This window comes from Acanthochromis polyacanthus, chromosome 13, assembly GCF_021347895.1.
Source record: "Acanthochromis polyacanthus isolate Apoly-LR-REF ecotype Palm Island chromosome 13, KAUST_Apoly_ChrSc, whole genome shotgun sequence".
Classification (NCBI taxonomy): Eukaryota; Metazoa; Chordata; class Actinopteri; family Pomacentridae; genus Acanthochromis; species Acanthochromis polyacanthus.
In genome coordinates, this window is record NC_067125.1 from 4,392,820 (window position 1) to 4,413,149 (window position 20,330).

A 20,330-nucleotide genomic window follows, 5' to 3' on the forward strand; every position below is an offset into this window, starting at 1 on the left:
TGCAACATCAGTCCTTTAATAAATCCTTCTGTATAATTCATACATAAGTGTAAAAGTAAATACGAGGATACATGTCAGGTGAAACAATAACACTAAGGAGAGCAGTACTTTCTGTGGTGCATTGATATTGTTCTGAAAGCATCTCCAGAATCCTTGAAGACTCTTTGAACCAATATTTTGGATCATTCAGTGGAACACTGTTGATCCGCATGGTTCAAAGAGTCTCTTATTATTCTGTAGAACGGTGCTTAACATTTCTAACCCCTGAGAGCAGCGCCCCCTGGTGCTTGAAGGACAGATCAACTTCTAGTACAGTGAACAAAATACAGCCTCAATAAACAACAAACTTGAGATGAAACAAATGATCTTTAGATAGAAAATGGAGTTACAGCTCGCATCTTTGGTGGCATTATTCCTGATCACATAAATGATGGTCTCTTTGTTCATTCACACAAAACTAGAAGCTTCCAAGGTGGTTCAGCAGAAGAAAACTGGACTTATTTGTGGTGCTTGAAGACATTTCATCTACATCCAAGTGGTTTGCTTAGTTAGAACTGACTGGTGACAGTTCCAGGTGCTTATTCAAGGCCTTCAATTCAGTAGTGGCTCTAATCCCAACCAAAGAATAAACAAGAATAATAACAACCAAGCAGAACACAACACGTCAGGATGAAAGTATCAGGTGGAACTCTACAGTGAAAAAATATCTCTTTCCAACTAAGAAACCAAGTAAGAAGACAATAACTCCTCTGAGTCAAGACCAGCTGATTACTAATGACCACACTACACAGTCAAAATACCACCATAAGCTTCTGGGGCAACGCTCCAACCAGTTATAAGAAGGTTATATGCTGCTTACAACAAGTGGAAAAGGATAAACTTATTGACCATCCATCACATTATCAGCTTTACCTTGGAGGAACCACATTGCATCCACTGTATATGGACATCCAAAGACCCAACGGCATTAACTCATTCATGTTTAACCCTGAAAAACATTTTGCTACTATCTTGGCATCTCTGGTTGGAAACACTTGATGATATTATGGTATAATCTGATGTCACCTCAGTTTTTACGTGTATATATCTAAGACAACGGAAGTCGTCAGAAAAGAGTCACAACAACACGACTCTTTGAACAACAGAACCAGCTTCAGATATGTGCCTTGCTAGAAATCTACCAAAGCGGTGATATCCACCTATTGTGGTGTTTAGAAACTACAGTGTCATCTCATATGTAGCTGAAATGTCTTTAAAACCCTCCAGATACAGCAGTCCAATGCAACGAGGGCTGCAAAGAGACCTACAGATGCACTCAAAATTATTCAACCCCCATTGCAAATCAGGCTTATTAGCAAAATGTACAAGCTTGCAGCTGTTTCTGATGAACAACTCAAAAAAGAACAATTTAAACACCTCAACACAACCAGTATTACAGGTAGATTGTCCACATTCAAGACAATACGCCACTTTTAATGACTACTGCTGTCTCAAAATTATTCAACCCCTTCTTAACAAGCATCTTTAGTACTTAGTAGAACATCCTTCTGCAGGTTACCAGGTACTTACAATGCAGTCCTGAGATTCCCCCAGGCAGTTTCACCTCTGTTTGTGTCTTCAAATACGGGATAAAATAGTCCAGATGCTAAATAATTCCCAATCTATCTAAAGAAAAAAGATACCCTATCACTAAAACAAATGTAAAGAAGCCACTGACTTGAAGTCCACTCACTTTCAGTTTCCACCTTGAGCCCTTCCTCCCTGGCGGTTTCGCCACAGTTGACACCTTTAGATAGCCATCCCCAGGCAGTTTTACCACAATTTCCAGCGTGAGTCAACCCACACCAGGCAGTTTCACAATCATCCACAACACAAGTCATGGGAGTTTGGGGTGAAAATAAATACCAGGAGTTCCCCACCAGTCAGTTAGAACAAAGGGTGTCTCAGATTGGAGGTGGAACATCTTTGAGAACAAAAAGAAGAGACCTGGTCGCCTCCTGCTGAAGATTCTAACAACTTGGAAGACTCAGAACCTACACAGACAAAAAAAACAATTCTGTCAAGCAAGACTAAGGAACATATGGCTTTTTATCTGTGAGAAAACAGATGTTTAACGTCCACATGTCACATTATAACCTGTCCAGCTGCCACAGGGAAAGCCTGACACATCTTCGTCTTGAGCCCTGAGATGAAAAATGTTATGATTTGGTGCTATATTAATAAAAAGATGACTGCAACCTGTTATATTGTGACATTCCTTGTTGTGATACATTGTGACATACTGTGGCATGACCTCTAATGGCTTGTACCATCTATCCACTAGTGAGCTATACCTACCTTATCCTGTAGAGAGTTGTGGGGTCCTGGAAGAGTCGGTAGTCCATTACAGAGAACTCACATCTAATTCAGAATAATCGATTAACCTACAATATATGTCCACGTCACACATAGCACAAGATAAAAGACGGATAAGGTTCCGGCCACTTGTAAAGATCTTGTCTGTCATTAAAGTCTTTAGTTTCCAATGACTCCTATAACTCTTAATTCTCTATGATGGGATATCGAAACGAATGCATATTTGTTGGAAAAACAGTCAGGAGTTTTGATTCCTTACGAGATTTCTTTGATCTATTACAGGTTTTCTGAAAATGTAATAAAATCTGCAGGGTCAAAAACATACATACAGCAATTATAGTATTCCTTTTTTAACCATTTTCACCTCAATGGGGCACTTTTGGTAGCCATCTACAAGTTTCTGGTTTATCTTTGACTGTGGAGACCAGTCTGAAACCTTTATTCTGGCCTGATGGAACCGTTTCTTTACCACATCTGATGTGTGCTTGGGCTCATTGTGTTGTTGAAACATCCAACCAAACTGTGTCCAAGATCAACCTTCTGCTGATGGTTTTAGGTTTTTCTGAAGAATGTGGAGGTGATCCTCCTTCTTCATTATTACATTTACTTTGTGTAAAGCTCCAGTGTCTCACAGCATGATACTGCCACCACCATGCTTGATGCTAGGTTTGCAGTTCGTGGGGATAAAAAAAAGACTCACACAAGACAATCTGAAACCAGCCCTAAAAAGTTCTAAAACCTGTTTTAGAAACAGTCTGAAACCAGTCCTAAAACAGTCAAAATCGGGACAAAACCAAACCTAATCTACTCATAAAAAAAGTCCAAGACCCGTCCAAGAGAGTCTGAAACCAGTCCTCATCCAGAACCAGATCCAGAGTAAAATAAATCCTGAACCAACTTTAAATCACATCCACAACGAGGAGAACCAAGACTGAAACCAAACATAAACCAGTCTAAAGAAAGTCCAGAACCAGTCCAACATACAGTCTGAAACCGGAAGAAGATCTTCTAGAAAGCCCCAGAGCATGATACTGCCACCTGCATGCTTGATGGTAGGTTTGGTGTTCTTGTGGTTAAAGGCCTCACCTTCACTTCTGCTTCCATCTGACCACAGAACTTTCCTCCAGGAGGCCTTTTTTGTCCATGTGATCAGCAGCAGGTTCTGCTTCTAGAGGAAGAACCTCCTTTTTCATGGATCTCTCAGCTCATGTTAATATGAAACACTGTGGACACTGACAGCTGTGTTCCAGCTGCATCTCATTTATTCAGACCTGCTTTAGATGACTCTTGGTTGACTCTTGACCATCCTGACCAATTGATAAGTGGCATCTGCTGTATGTATATTTTTGACTCAGCAGATTTTGTTATATTTCCAGAAGATCTTTAATAAATCTATGAAACAACCAAAATACATGACTGTTTTTAGTGTCAAAGATTCATGTGTTTCAATGATTCCATTATAGAAAATTCAGAGTTATAGGAGTCATTGGAAACTCAAGACTAAGATGATATACATGGTCTTTAGAAGTGGAAGAAAGCTTTTGCTCATGGCTGTAGGTCTGCAGAGTTCAGTTGATCCTTTACAAAGATACAGTGTGGACAGGCGACCAGCAGAGACATGTGTCTGTTTCACCATCAGAGTGCAGCATGAAGGTGGTTCTGTATCCACTCCACATATTTAGCCACTCTGGTGTAGACTCCATACACCCTCTGACTCCCGCACTCCTCCGGCCCTCCCCAGGACACCAACCCAAACACCACCCACCTCCGGCTGACCTGGTCTTCCATCACGAACGCCCCCCCGCTGTCCCCGAGGCAGGTGTCCCTCCCCCCCTCAAAGAAACCGGCGCAGAACATGTTGTCGGTGATGTTGTAGCTGACGGAGCGCGAGGTGTAGCTTGCCTGGCACTCGTCCTGAGAAACCACCGGCAGCTTCACGTACTGCAGGAGGTCGGAGGTCATCCCGAGGTCAGCGACCGAGGCGGGGTCAGAGGTCAGAGTGGAGGAGGAGGAGGAGGAGGAGGAAGATGAGGTGTTGGGTCTGGAGATTCCCCAACCAGCGACTACACCCAGAGAGTTGGGGAGAGGTGCAGGGGGGTCATCCTGTGGGAGGCGAGAGGTCAGAGGTCAACCAGCAGAAAGTTCAAACAAACATGTGCACCATCATTTTTATACAAGAGGATGTTTGCCATTTCTAAAAAATGTCCTTGCTTGCTGAAAACTTAAAAATAATGTCAGTTTTTCAGTTCAGTTCAGTAAATTTATTTCAAACCTACACACAGCTACCCCGACAACAAACACAAAAATACATCCCGGCCCGAAAAGGGGATGGATGAAGCAAAAGCTGTTAAATTTCCAACCCCAATCTTGTCGTCACATCTCAAGAGTCTAAAGTCTCAGTAGACTCTAGTAAACTTAAAATTGTCCAGATGAAAAACAATCCAATGAAAAATGTTCTACATCACTAACACAAATGTAAAAGAAGCAAATGACTTGGTCCAAATCCTGGACGAAACCCCAAATAATCACTGGAAACACATTTGCAACAGTCATCAGGAGGTATAGAAAGAGTTATAGTGCCACTAATCATGGCTGCAGTGGTCATTCTCCTAAACTGACTCCACAGACAGTAAACTACTTTCACCATCTGGCTGTGGAAAATAGACTTTGTATGAAGCTCAGACACTTCAGAACATCGACATCTATGGACAGAGGACCCTCACCTCCTGTTCTGCACAAAACTGTAAGATGAAAGTTTGCTAAAGAACATGAAACGAAGTCTAATGAATGTTAGGGTTAGATAGATTTGTTGGGCTCAGATGGAGTCCAAAATGTTTGGTGTGAACCTTACCAGGACTACCACAGTGAATACATAGTCCTGACAGTAAAACACGGAGGTGTTAGCGTAATGGTATGGGGCTGCATGAAGGGTGTTGTGGAGATGAGATTGAATGTGAATGTCTGTGCATCTTGACATTGAAGAACGTCCTCTAAGTTCTTAACCTGTCCTGTATTATCTGTTAGCTGTAGTGTTTATCTCACCTGTCTGAGTGGCGCTGGAAGACAGACGGGACGAACCACCTGGTTAAAGTCCACCTGGTCACTCAGCCTCAGCAGGGCAATGTCGTTGTTGTAGTTGTTGGGTTGGAAGTCCAGATGGAGGAAGATCTGGTCCACCGAGCGGTTGGTGGCCAGACGTTTGTCTCTGGAGTTGTGGAGACCGAGGAAGACCTGGAGGACAGAGACATAGACACAAACTGGTCCATGCAACTGATCAGTTACCGACAAGAACCAATCACCATGAGGACACCTGCAAGGTGGTCAAACTGTGGGCCAATCAGAGGAGCTAATACACAACAACAAACTTCAGCCTCATCTTCCCAGCTCACCAGCAGAGGACGTTTGGCGTCTGTTTTCTGATATCACCCACTACAATACTGCTGTCTACAGGTTAAATTTGCACAGAGCCCATCTAAGTTGGGATGATTTCAGAAACTGAAAATTCGGCTGGTTCCTCAAAGTTAAGCTAACATTAGCTAACATTAGCAATCAAAATGCAAATTCACAATTTGACTTCATCCTCCCATTCCAGTAACTCAACATTCCTGTTTTCAAAATTCCCTTAACAACAACAATCTCCAAGCCTCAACATAAACACTGAAAATGTTAAGATTTGCTGAAGGTTTAGATTTTCCATGAAGACAACCCTACTAGTTGTTCTCAGATAATTAGCCATTTTAACGAATGCATTTGTCTACTTGCATGCAAATGTTCCATCAAAACAATTTCCCCGTCATTTATCTTAGTAAACACCGTTGCTTCATCCTGTCATACTTCTGCATTTGATTGGTTTAAAGGAACACCAGAGCTTATTTCCCTATATGACAAATAATGAGATGCAGTCAGACCATTCTACACAGACCTGCATCAGTGCTGTAGAATGGTCTGACTATGTGCGACTACGGCAGTTTAAAACAGCTTTGACAACCAACCAGCAAGCATATTTAAACTATAAACAATGACTGATATTAGAAAACAGACCGTAAACATCTGGTGCCTTCAAATCTCGTCTTTCACTTCTTATTATTTGATATGAATTAGGGATGTCCGATATTGACCTTTTTGCCATAAACTGATATGCTGATATTGTCTAACTCTCAATTTCCGATTCCAATATCAACTGATACCGATGTGGACTATTTAAGTAATTTTAGGCAACATCACATATCTCCTGTCGTGGAATTAACACATTTTCTGTCCTACACCAAATCTTCCTCTCAGATCCTGCGTGTGTCTCACGGCCAAAGCATGGGCGCTAGCAGCCCTGTGTCCGTCAGGTGCAGTTACTGCGGCCACACTTTCCACACTTCATGATGCAGTTTGATGATGTCATCATTTAAGCATGGTAAATGCCGGCGAAATCCAGAAATTATATTATCAGTTTTCTTTATAGACAAAAAAAACCGATGATGATATTGACCGATATTACATTTTTATGCCAATATCTGGCCGATATTGCACGTCCAATAATATCGGCCCGATATTATCGGACATCCCTAATATGACTGTTTGAGTTTGCAAACAGAATGTGCAAATGTAATAATCTTCAAGTTTGTAAATTCCACATAATCTTTCTCTTTGACTTCAAATTTACATAAACAAGTGTGACTGTTTCCATCAACTACAAACTCCTCAGTAACAGATGTTTGTTTTGTACCAGTAACACCTTCAAAACCAAACCTGAGGATGCTCGTCTTTGACCATCTAAACCGAATAGCAGAGAATCTTGTTGACACAGGAACATGTGTGAAGGTAAAAAAAACAAAACCGAACATACATTTTCTTCATGTTTAAAGATAATCAAGTCTCCTCTGACCTTGACATGGTCGGGGGCCACAGGGACGACGCTGGTGTCCCTCCTCTGGGACCTCAGGACGTGGGCAGCGGTCAGGACCCAGGAGTCCGACAGTAGAGCTCCAGAACCGAACCAACGATCTTCAGGAACCCGGGACAGATCCTCCACGCTGAGCAGCACCTGCCAGGGGAAGAGACCCGGCTCAGCACTCCGACCGCCGACGATCCGCTTCACCTGAGCAGGAAGTGAGCGGGACGGACGACCACAGGCTAGAGGACGGACAGCAAACAAACAGGTAAACAGACAGACAGGTAAATAAACAGATAAACAAACAGGTAAACAGACAGACAGGTAAATAAACAGATAAACAAACAGGTAAACAGACAGACAGGTAAATAAACAGATAAACAAACAGGTAAACAGACAGACAGGTAAATAAACAGATAAACAGGTAAACAGACAGACAGGTAAATAAACAGATAAACAAACAGGTAAACAGATAGACAGGTAAATAAACAGATAAACAAACAGGTAAACAGACATACCTGGCAGACAGGTGGGAAGTTCGGTTCTTCCTTCTGAATCGATCCAGTCTCCGTTCTCACCACACCTGTATGAACCTACATCACACAACAATAAAACATTTGTCAGCCATAAATCTTTCTGACTGATCTGTTACACTGTAAATTTATGCTATTAACATGCCTTAAAGTAAACTAGGCTCCTCTTACTGTTGGTCCGCTGGACGCCATCCTCCCTGCACACGTAGTGAACCGTTGCTCCAAACAGCGTGCTGTTGTCATGGTCACCAAACACCATGTCGGCCATGTCGACCACCTTTGGACTCCCACAATCCACCACTGTGACAGACAGGAGACAGACCAACCAGCTTTCAGTCTCAGCGGACCGCACCCAAACCAGACCCACAACTACACTTAAAAAGACCCAAAACTACAAGTAAACCGGATCCAAAACTACACTTAAAAAACACCCCAACCAGACCCAAAACTACACTTAAAAATACCTCAAACTGCACCCAAATGAAACCCAAAGTTACACTTTAAAAAGACCTAAAACTACACTCAAACCAGACGCAAAACTACAACCAAACTAGACCTAAAATTACACTTAAAAAGACCCAAAAATTACACTAAAACTATATCCAAACCAGACCCAAAACTACACCTAAACCAGACCCTAAACTACAACAAAACCAGACCCAAAACTACAACCAAACTAGACCTCAAACTACACCCAAACTAAACCCAAAACTACACATAATCCAAACACAATACTACACCTAAACTATATCCAAACTACAGCTAAAACAAAAACAAAAATATATTAAAACTGCCCCTAAATCAGACCTGAACAAAACTCAAAACTGCACTTGGACTAGACCTAAACCCGACCCAAAACTAAACCTAAGCTCCACCCAAACCTGAACTAAAACCAGACTTAATCCTCAAACCACATCCAAAAAGGAACCCCAAAATGTGAGATATTATGTTAGAATTCATAGACTGTTAAATTTATTACGTGATTTGATTATCTGATTTTTGATTAATAAACTGAAATTGATCTAATTAACGGCAGATGATGAAAGAGAAGGTTGGATGAGGTGTGATTATTTGGAATTAATGGGATGAGACGATATATTAAACATGAACTGATATAAAAGCCGTACCTCTGCACATCTTCATCATCCTGCAGGTCGGTCACAACCTCTCAGGCACCAGGACTCAAAGAACTTAAAAGTGTAAACTTTCTGTTTGTCATCCAGACATTTAGTGATGTTTACAGACAGATTCAAGCAGATCTCATAAAAACTGGTCTGAGTTTTAAAAGTGTTTATGTTCGTTTAAAGGAAGTTCTGTTGGATTTCAGTCGCATTCAGGATTCAGAACTGGGGTTAAGGAGAGATCCGGCAGATTTCTCTCCAAATGTGATCCATGTGTGGAACTACAACTAAACCAGACCAAGAATGACACCCGAAACCTGATTTAAACAAGAACCAAAATTACACCTAAAGCTAGATATAAACCAGACAAAAAATACAACTTAAACATACCCAAAACTGTGCTTACAACATACCCACAATTTTAGCTACACTAGGCCTAAATCACACTCAAAACTACACTTAAACCAGACTCAAACCAGTTCCAAAACTAGTCTTGAACGGAACAATAAACCAGACCAGAAAGTACACCTAAACATACCCGAAACTGCACCAAACCAGGCCTAAACCAGACCCAAAACTACACCTAAAAGATACCCAACACGACACCTAAACCAGACAATAAACTACACCTGAAACGATACCTGAAGCAGACACTAAACCAGACTCAGAGCAGTCCCAAACCTACAAATAAATCTGGCACAAAACTACACTTAAAAACAGGCCCAAATCAAGACCTAAACCAAACTCAACACTACACCTAAACCAGACGCAAACTAAACGTAAACAGGACCAAAACTAGACCTGAGAAAGACAATAAACTAGACCTAAAACAACACCTAAACCAGATCCCAAAACTACACCAAACAATAAAGCCAAACCAAAACTACATATAAACCTTACCCAGAACCAGGCCTAAACCAGTTACAAAACCACACCTAAACAGGCCTAAATCAGACTCAGAACTATACCTAAACCTAACATAAAACTACACCAAAAAGGCACCCAAAACTACACCTAAGCTAGACAATAAACTAGACTGAAAACACCTGAAATAGACCCCAAACTACACCTAAACTAGTCAATAAATGATGTCCAAAACTACACCTAAAACAGCCAAAACTACACCTAAACTCAAAATTAAGCCTAAAACACACCCAAACTCCACCATTCCAGGCCTACACCAAACTCAAAGCTACACCTAAACAGACCCCAAACTACACTTAATCCAAACAATAAACCAGGCTCAAGCCAGACTCAGAACTACACCTGAGCCAAACACAAAAACTGCATGTTAGAATTTAATATCAGTCTATCTGTAACCGGACTGATGACTGACGGGACGCTTCACAGAGACACACGACTGCTGATTCTGGTTTTATTTGTTTTATTAAAAAATAAATTAACTAAACTACTGACAAGCCGGTTGCTTCTACAGAATCTTTATCAGCCAATGAGAGATGACCTCTCACTAATCTAGGCTGTGATTGGCTAAGACGGTGGACAGAGATCTTCGCTTCCTCCTCGAGTCTGTTTCTACGGAGAGAAGAGAAAAGAAAAGAAAGCAGGAAGAGGAGTTTCAGTGAGCAGAGAAGAGAAACCTCAAAGTGTATGGAAGCTTTGAGGAGTTTCACGATGGATTTTATCTGCCGGATTCAGAACTAAACAACAGTTTAATGGACCTTCAGTTTCAGGGAAATCCAGCTGTGGTTGCAGGAGAAGCTTCGTTCCACTGGGTGGTGCTGTTTGACTTTTAGATGCATTTTTTTTGCACCAAATTCCATTCAAAAATGTTTAGTGTAGGATTTTCTAGTTTGACTTCCCCCATTCTTATTAATCTTTTATAAACCAACACTGTATTTTATTGTGTATTTGTACCTATAGGTATTATTTTTTGTGTGTATTTGTACCAATAGCTGTGCATTTTTTTGCATTTGTTGTGTACATTTGTACCTAAAGCTGTGTATTTTTGCGTATTTGCAGTATATTAGCCAGTTTTTTTTGCATTTGTGTATTTTTATGCATATGTAACTATAGCTGTGTATTTTTTGTGTATTTTTTTGTGTATTTGTAACTATAGTTGTGTATTTATTGTGTATTTACTGTGTACTGAATCATGTTGATTCTCAGTTTAAAGTGAAATAAATCAAAGAACCTTTCCATATTTTTTTTGACTTCTGTCTTTATAACTTGGTCCTACAGACAGAAGACAGGTTTCTGAGCTCTCCTTCATGCTGTTCTGTTTCCACGGAGACTTTAGATCGCAGTAAAAAACGGTCCACAGTGATTGAAAACCTGCCAGGAGGCTCAGAAACATCAGAATAAGTCCTTACTCTGACAGCGAGGAGGTCGGCCGCTCCACGATCCGTCAACCAGACAGTTTATCTGGAGATGATCCAGAAACTCTCCGTCCTGAAACACAAACAATCACTTTATTATCATCAGGAAACCTTCAACCCTCCAGAAAACCTTCCAGCAGCTGGATTATTCAGAGGAATGTTTGACTTTCTGCTGCTCAAACGTAAAAACTTCCACCTTCTGTCAACATGAACCGACCACTAAACCTCTCAACGTCCACAGGGTGGTTTCAGGTCATTGCGTTTGACCTGGTGTAGCTCCGGTTGTGTTTAATTCTCAGGATTTACTCAGATATTTCCAGAAACTACAAGAATTTCTCTTTCAAACGAGGTATCACTCATGAAGTTTGGCCTCACAGTCGAAGCTTTTCCATCTTATGGATCCAACACAAACTGGGGTGAAACTCAACTTCGTGACTTTTTTTACATCTCATTTAAAGAATTCTCCAAAAGCATTTGTTTGTTTATCAGCCAGAAACTGAAGCCAGAAAAAAAATCACCACATTTCCACCAGTACTTGAACGCATCATGTATAATGCGTGGCTCCATTGGGAAATTTTCCCAAATCAGATTAAAACTTCAGTCATTTTGGAAAATTCTTCAGTTTTCTTGTTTAGTTTTGATTAATTTTGGACAAATTTTGAGTGACTTTGGTCAAAATGTTCTTATTTAGAACAACTTTTGAGTTAATTGAAACAAATGAAACCATTTATCTGCCACAAACTGTAAAAACTGAAAGAACTGTCAAATTTTTAACCTCAGAAATGGTTCTTGAACGAACCATTTATGATTTGTGGTTCCATTGAAAATTTTTTACCAAATGTCGTTTTAAATCACGAATAAATAAATTTACAGGTGAGTTAATTAACAGGTGAGGTAATTGACCGAGGTAAATAATAAGTGAGCTAATGAACAGGTGAGTAAACTTCCAGCTGACCTGCAGCAGTCTGTATCCAGGCTCACAGGTAAACAGGACGTGGTCTTTGAAGGAGTATTCTGATTGGACAGGGTTCATGAGGACGTTGGGCGGAGCCTCAGGTACCGGACACTGACTTCCTGTTGGGACAAAAACATAAAAACATTTAAAGCTACTAACTTACTGTGGTGTATTTGTGTATTTGTACCTATAGCAGATCCACCTCCAGCCGGTGGTTTTATGTATTTATTGTGTACTCACTGGGTATTTATCGTGTATTTGTACCTATAGCGGTGTACGTTAGCCTCCAGCCAGTGGTTTTATGTATTTATTGTGTATTTTATCGTGTATTTGTACCTATAGCGGTGTACGTTAGCCTCCAGCCGGTGTTTTCTCCGCTGTTGTCGCTGTTGAACTGGACGTTGACCACGTTGCTGCTGGTTTCGATGGTTCCTGGAGATCGATTTCCACAGAACGGACCGAACTCGCTGCTTCCTGCTTGGATCTGACAAACACACGCCTGTTACCCACGATGCACCTCACCTGTGAGGGTGTTTCCGTACAGGTGCGCTTGTTGTGCCCACCTTGACGTAGTCGTAGGGGCAGCTGACGTCGGGGTGATCCTCCACGTCGAAGCTGGAGTCGAACTGGAGGCGGAGCTTGAATCCTTCGTCCACCTCGATCCGGTACGAACACTCGGAGCTCTTTGGGTACGGAGACGGAAAATCCACGCTGCTCAGGACGCCGGAGCGTTCCCTGAACACACCACCGCTGCACTCCACTGAACACACAAACACTGATCCACTAAACATGTTGTTGATTCAACGTCTTCATCAACTGGTCCATAAATCATTATTTAAGCTCATCTTTAACCCTCTGGACCACCAACTAATAAACCATTCATCAACCAAAATAAACTGAAACAATTTCTCTATTTGTAAAGTCAAAACGAGAACAATCAGCACATTTCCAACTCTCTGATGGTCTTTGAATGCATCATGTGTGGTTCCATCATGAAAATTAACTAAATAAAACCAAGTTTGTAGTCAATTGGGACCAATTTTGTACCAATTTTGAGTCAGTTTAGACAGATATTTCACATTTTGCTCAGTTTTACAGTCAATCAGGACAATTTTTAGCTTTTTTTTTGACAAGCTTTAAGTTCTTTTTGACAGTTCTGAGTTATTTTCTGACTATTAGAGTTCCAGTGAACAATCTTTGAGCCGATGTGGACACGTTTGGAGGGTGTTTTCCAACACGTTTTTTTTCATTTTTGGACAATTTCAATTTATCAGCCAGAATAAACTGAGACAATCATCAAATTTTCAACTTTCCGACGGCCTTTGAATGTGTCATGTGTGACGTGGTTCCATCATGAAAATCAACCAAATAAAACCAAGTTTTGAGTCAGCGTTTGAATTAGCTTGGATGAAATTGTCACATTTTGTCTAATTTTAGACTGAATTTAGTCAATTATTGTAATTTTGAAAAAGAATGTTTGGTCAACTGGAACAAATGAGAGTGTTTATCAGGCAGAAACTGTAAAAACACACAGAAATGTCTCAGTTTGTCCTTGAATGCATCATTTGCAGTTTAGCTGACATACAGACTAGAGAGAAAAAGTCTGAAGATGAAAGAATTAAAAATGCAGAGACGAGTTCTGAGCAGCAGAGTTCCTCCTTTAGGTCGAGGTTCTGGGAAGAATCCAGGAGATAAAACTGTGGAGCTCCTCCACATGGAAACATTCAGGACGAGTAAATATTTACGAGCAGCTGTCGGTCGCCGAGGCTCCACAGGAGATAAGGAAGCTGCTGATAAGATGCGTTCATGAACCTGCCGACCCAACAAGCAGCTCACAACCAAACCACAACCTCCAAACAACGTCCTCCAGACCACGTCCAAGACTGGAGACCCAACATGTTGGAGAAACCCAAGAACCGAGTTACTGGATAGGAGCTGGTTGGACAAAACTCTAAATGTCTGAGGATCATTCAGGTTTATTTAAAGTCATATACTTAATATTAATGTGGATTTAGTGTTTCTGTGAGTCCCAGATGAACAAGTTGGTGATGAGGACGGATCGTTTGGTCAAATTTTAGGACATTTTGTACAAATCTGTGTCATTTTGGATTGAATTTGGGCAATTTTAGAATGGTTCAAAGTCATTTTGGACACACTTTCAACCAGTTGGCCAATCTAAAATACATTTGGACTGGTTTTGGTTTTTTGGGGGACAATTTGTGGGAGTTTCAAGAAACCTTTGGAAAACTTTTGAGCCACTGAGGAGAAGTTTTGAGTCTTTTTGGACAAATACACTTTCCATTTTCCCATTAATATTTCCAACAGTCACTCTTGGTTGTTTCATTCAGTCACAGATGTCGTGTGTTGGAACGGCGCATATTTATTCCTCTGTAGTAAAGGATATAATAGAAGCTGATATTCCAGGTTTTCAGCTCCGTTGATCTTTTCTTTGATTCGGCTGAACAAAGCGCTCGGTGTTCGGGAGACGTGACTTGTTGGCAGTCGACTGTAATCTGGATCAGAATGCTGGAATTCAAAGCTGCTAACGGTTCACATGTTGACATGTTGGAGGCTGATTAAGCTGGAAGCTGCGACACACAGTCTGATACCGAGATCAACTCACAGCACTTTAACACGACAGGAACACGACCGAGCCAACAGGAAGTCCATCAGCTGCTCAGGATAAAGGCAGAAACCTGAACTAACAGCTTATGGCGTTAAAGAGAAACTAAACTGACTGCTGACTGTAAGACTGAAGCTGCATTAAGAAACCTGGAGTTCTGTAGGTCAGTCTGGACATGCTTGAGTCAACTGAGTCAGTTTGGACAAGTTTTCAATCATTGCTGACAATACTGCATCAATCTGTAGAGGATTTGAGTCATTCTGAAACCCCATTTTGGAGCATTTCAATGTTTTTGTACAGTTTTTGGCCATTTAGACCAATTTTTGAGTCATTTTGGAAAAATTCTACCATTTATGACCATTTTTGAATCACTTTCGCCAAGTTTCATATAGTTTTGGATACTTTTGAGTCAATTTAGACAAATTTGTGTCATTCCAGGTTCTGTAGACATTTTAAGTCATTTTGGATCATTTTTGAGTCAGTTGGACAAGTTTTAAGTAATTTTGGACTCATTTGGAAGCATATTTTAGAACAGTTCAGAGTATTTTTGCACAATTTTTGGTCATGTCAACAAATGTTTCTGGTCCTTTTGGACAACTTGCTGTTGTTTAGCCCGTTACGCTTCAGTTGCGCTTCAGTGTCCCGCCCGCGGTACACTTTGAGATCTGCATAAGCAATTTGCTAAATGTCTGAAACGCGATTATACAAACACTATACGCCGATGGAAAGCTTAGATTCTCATGAATCCGCCGGTATAAACCACTTTCAGATGTGATTACCACAGCGGGTAATATAAACACATTTGTCCGACAAACAACGAATATTCATCCATCCGTTCTCTATACACGGCTTCAACATACACAGCGCGACTCACATTTCTGGGTTCATTATTACACACAGATGAAAATATTCCACAAAAAACGGCCATAATCCAACCTTGGACATCCAGACGAAACAAGCCAGTAAACTATTTTTTCCAAAACATGTCTTGAAGACGGTATAAAATCCACGAATCGGTCGTTTTCAAGGAAATGCACCTCGCGATGCGCGTCCAATATTCCCTGTATTTCTCGTCATATTTTTATTTACAAATAGAATATTAGCGATTTTTTGTACTGAAAATGGCTGGAATTGAGTGCAGCTTAAAGGGTTAAGACCATTTTTGTATTATTTGGGATCATTTTGATTCAATCTAGACATTTTTGAGTCATTCTGGACCTTATTTTAATCATTCTGGACAAATTTTTAGTGACTTTGGAAAGTTTTTTTGATCATTCTGGACCAGTTTGACTCATTTTGGACAAGAATTCAATCAATTTTGACATTTTTTGTTCATTTTAGATACAGTGCCAATTGTTTCAGACAACAGCCAATTCAGCCTTATTTTAACATCATTTTTTGCATAATGTTGGACAGGTTATAGCCACTTTGGACAGTTCTGAGTCATTCTTGACAGGTTTTTAAATCAGTTTTGACAATACCGCATCAATGTTTAGGTGTTCTGAGTCATTCTAGATCATTTAGTGACCAAGTCATTTTGGGCAAATTTCTGTCATTTGGGACCAGTTTTGAATAACTTGGACAATTTTTTAATGTGATGTCATAATGTGAAGTACGGAGGTGGCAGCATCATAATTTGCAGATTTTACATTTTTCCATTAGTCCACAAACTTGTCGTGAAGCCACTTTAATAAGTTTAGCATGTTCCTACAGCAGATTTTGGTTTTCGGCACCAAATTCCAGTCAGATATCCACAGATTTAATGACGTCAACAGACTCACCTCTGCAGGTTCGGTTGTCAGAATGCAGCAAGTAACCATAGCGACAGGAGCAGTAATATCCTCCGATGTAGTTGTGGCAGAAATGATCGCAGAGAAGATCCTCGTCCCTCTGATCGCTGCACTCGTCCACGTCTGCAGAGGCAAAAGTCATTCAAATATGAAAAACTCTGACGCTTTCAAACCTGAACACAAATTTCTACAAAGTCAATTATTTAACTTTATAAAACACAAAATGAGTGAGTGAAACATCCCCACATCATGATACTGCCACCACCGTGCTTTACAGTGGCAATGGCATGTTTGTGATGATGTTCAGTGTTTGATATCCACCAAGCATAGTGTCTAGTTAGACGGACAAAACACTCAGTGTCAGGCCAAAGAACCTTCTTCCAGGTGTCTTCAGAGTCTCCACATGTCTTCTGGTGAACTCTAGTCCAGATTTAATTTGAGCTTTTTCCATCAGTCTTTCTCTTTGTCTCCATAAAGCTTTGACTGGTGAAGAACAGACAACAGTTGTTGGATGAACAGTCTCTAACATCTCAGCTGCTGAAGCTGGAACTCCTTCAGAGGAGTCATAGGAGTGTTGGTGGCCTCCCTCACTAGTCTCTTTCTTCTCGGTCTCTCAGATCTTGAGGACGTCCTGCTCTAGTCAGGTTTATTCATGTTCCATCTTCCTTCCATTTCTTAATGATGGATTTAACTGGACTCCTAGAGATCTTCAGGAACTTGGAAATGTTCTTGTATCGTCCTGACTGATGCTTTTCAACAACCTTTTCTCAGAGTTTCTTGGAGTTCTTCAGTCTTCATGGTGTAGTTCTATCCAGGAAGACTGATCACCAGATCCAGGAGTCTTTATACTACAACCACTGACCTCAGATCATCTCTATTTCACTAGAACTGTGGGACCTGAGACAACACTTGCCAGAAATCTGTTTTCACTTTGACATTAGTCTTTTTGTGTCCATTTTTGTCCAAGAAGCCAAATTACACTGATAAAAAAAAGGTTTATTTAACGTTATTTTGTGTTTTTTTTAACATTCCTCACCCACAGCGCTGTAATGAGCCATGAACCCAGAGAACCTCTCCTCGTTGGAGAAGTCTGAGGAGAACTGGAGGCTCAGGAAGTTCCTGGGAGACGTGATGATCTGCTGAGACGGAACCGACTCCGTGTCTGAGTCCTCCCTCCCACAGAACAGGGCCAGAACCTCCCCCTCCGCCTCCACCTGCACAACAACAACAACAACAACACAACAGCTACTGTGTGTTTCTGGGACACAACAAAGGGTTAAAGGCGTCTGTTTGAGCAGCACTGATGAAGCCGTTTAAAGTGACAGAAAACAAACTGATTAGCATTCAGATCAGAGACTGTTTGGATTCAGAGTCAAAGAACTGCAGGTCAAAGAACCACAGACACACACTGTAACACACAAACACACAACTACACACACTAAGCAACACACAAACTCCATCCACACTCCCACATTCTTTACTATCTGTGTGAGGACCTCAGTCATTCACTGCTGAGATTTAACAGAATTTTGGATTTATTTTTGCTAAATTTGACCCATCTGTTGGTAGTTTTAGCTATTTACAGTTTACAGTTTTAGCAGCTTCAGATGTTTGTTTTGAACTGATTTAGGGATTTTTATTTGTAACACCAGTTTTTAGTTGTTTAGTGGCAGCGGAGACAAAAGTTTGGGTGAAATATTTCTCACTGGTTGAACCACCTATGGATGTTTTAGGACATTTCTGGACCAAATTTAGGGAAATTACTTCAAAGATTTTGAGTATTTCAAAGATATGAGTTTAAACGTTTTTGGTTTTGGGGATTATTTAGACAGTTTTCCGCTTTGTTTTGGCACTCTTAGGTAGTTTTAAAGAGATTTTTGTTAAAGAGTTACTGGTCATTTTCAGGCAGTTTTTTAAAACAGATTTAGTGAGTTTTTAGTAGTTTCTGGTAGTTCTGGATGTTTTTTGGACATTTTTGGGCTGATTTTAAGGAAATATTTTAAGAATTCTTTAAAACATTAATTAATTGTTTAGTTTTTGGTCACTGTGGAGCTTTTTGAATCATTTCTGGAGAGGTTTTCAGACAGTTTTAGATCAGATTTAGTGAGTTTAAATGTTTTTCTCACAGATTTTGAACAGTCAGATGTTGATTTCTGGGATTATTTGGACAGTTTTGAGCTTTTTTTGGCACTCTTGGGTAGTTTTAAAGAGATTTGGATCTGATTGGGTCGTTTTGTTCAGAGTTACTGGTCGTTTCCAGGCAGTTTTAGAGATTTTTAAACAGATTTTTTTTTTTAACAGTTTCTGGTTGTTCTGGAGGTTTTTCAAGAGCCTATGGATGTGTTTTGGACATTTCTGGGCAGATTTTAAGGGAATACATCAAGATTTTCTGAAAGCATTTATTAAAAGTCTAGTTTCTGTTTAGTTTCTGGTGACTGTGGAGCTTTTTGTGTTATTTCTAGAGAGGTTTAAAGCTGTTTTAGCTCAGATTTAGTGAGTTTAAATGTTTTTCTCAAAGGCTTTCATCACTTTATGATAATGAACCTCAAACCGTGCGATCCCGCAGACAGGACTGAGACTAAACGTCTTCATGGGTTAAGACCTGCAGCGGTGCATCGTGGGAAATCAGCTGGCCTCTTTGTGTGGCTGCTTGTTGCCGCGGCGCCCTGCGACATCATTTGAATATGAATGTGTGCAGCAGGTGTTTGTGTGGAGACGCTGTGGAGGAAGAGACGTCCCGGTTACCACGACAACTAGTTCAGGACCAGTTAGGGCCGTCGTCATGGCAACAGGAACAGGACCTGGGCTGTTCTGGTCTCTCACCTTGACGTAGTCGTACTCGCACAGGTAGGACGGCTCCAGGTCGAAGTGGCTGAAGTACAGCTTGATCTGGAAGCCGTCGGGAACGCTGATGTTCCATCGCAGATCCGTCTCCCGCGGATACGGATCCGGGAAGTTCGGCGACTGAAGGCTGCCGAACATTTCTGACAGCAGCTGATCACCGAAACCGAGAGAGAAGAGCGGCAAGATGAGGACGAGTCTGAGAGGAGAGATAAAGACGTTTAGGTCAGTAAAATACAGAACATTAAAACACTTATATTCTGTTCATTAGTGAAGCTAAATCTCTCAGAAGTGTTCCAAAGTGAACAAAACATTCAAAACGGGACTTAAAAATTGTTCACAATTACGGAAAAATGTCAAAAATGAACTGGAAATTATCCAATCTGACAAATTTGTACAAAATCATTAATAAATTGTGGAAAAATCTTAAAATTTGTCCAAAATTTCAAAATAACTCAAAAAATTTTTCAAAACACTCAAAACATTTCCAAAATGACTAAAATATTTTCCAAAATGACAAAAAAATGTCCAAAATATCCATAAAATGTCCAAAATGACTAAAATATTCTCCAAAATCACACAAAAAATGTCCAAAAGACCCCAAAAATGTCACAAAAAACCCAAAATATGTCCAAAATGACATAAAAATGTTCCATAAAACAGAAGGATGCAAGGCCTCTGAACAAACTGATTACAAAAGCTGCTCTGTGGTTGGAATCGAATTGAACACATTGGAGGATGAGGTGGAGAGACGGGCACTGAGCAAGATGGAGGACATTCTGACCAACATGGATCATCCACTTCACATCTGCCTCAATGAACAAAGAAACATCAGTGGACGGCTCCTATCCCTGCGCTGCAAGACCGAAAGATTTAGGAAATCTTTTTTGCCAT

At 40.6% G+C, this 20,330-nt stretch overlaps 1 protein-coding gene across 2 annotated transcripts in view; it reads right to left on the reverse strand.

Annotated features, from left to right (window-relative positions):
* Window positions 1-20,330, reverse strand: part of masp1 (MBL associated serine protease 1) — a 21,520-nt gene continuing 1,190 nt past the window's right edge. Inside the window, exons 2-13 of one of the 2 annotated variants that reach the window (XM_022222173.2) lie at window positions 19,419-19,635; window positions 17,632-17,809; window positions 16,587-16,718; window positions 12,746-12,942; window positions 12,519-12,666; window positions 12,183-12,301; window positions 11,222-11,300; window positions 7,942-8,070; window positions 7,756-7,830; window positions 7,232-7,479; window positions 5,398-5,586; window positions 1-4,458 (exon numbers count right to left, since the gene is read on the reverse strand). In XM_022222173.2, the coding sequence (XP_022077865.2) occupies window positions 3,991-4,458; window positions 5,398-5,586; window positions 7,232-7,479; window positions 7,756-7,830; window positions 7,942-8,070; window positions 11,222-11,300; window positions 12,183-12,301; window positions 12,519-12,666; window positions 12,746-12,942; window positions 16,587-16,718; window positions 17,632-17,809; window positions 19,419-19,635 (2,179 nt within the window). In that variant the 3' untranslated portion in view covers window positions 1-3,990. Of the gene's footprint in view, window positions 4,459-5,397; window positions 5,587-7,231; window positions 7,480-7,755; window positions 7,831-7,941; window positions 8,071-10,258; window positions 10,425-11,221; window positions 11,301-12,182; window positions 12,302-12,518; window positions 12,667-12,745; window positions 12,943-16,586; window positions 16,719-17,631; window positions 17,810-19,418; window positions 19,636-20,330 lie in introns of those variants that run through there. The other variant, XM_022222175.2, reaches the window with a different exon arrangement.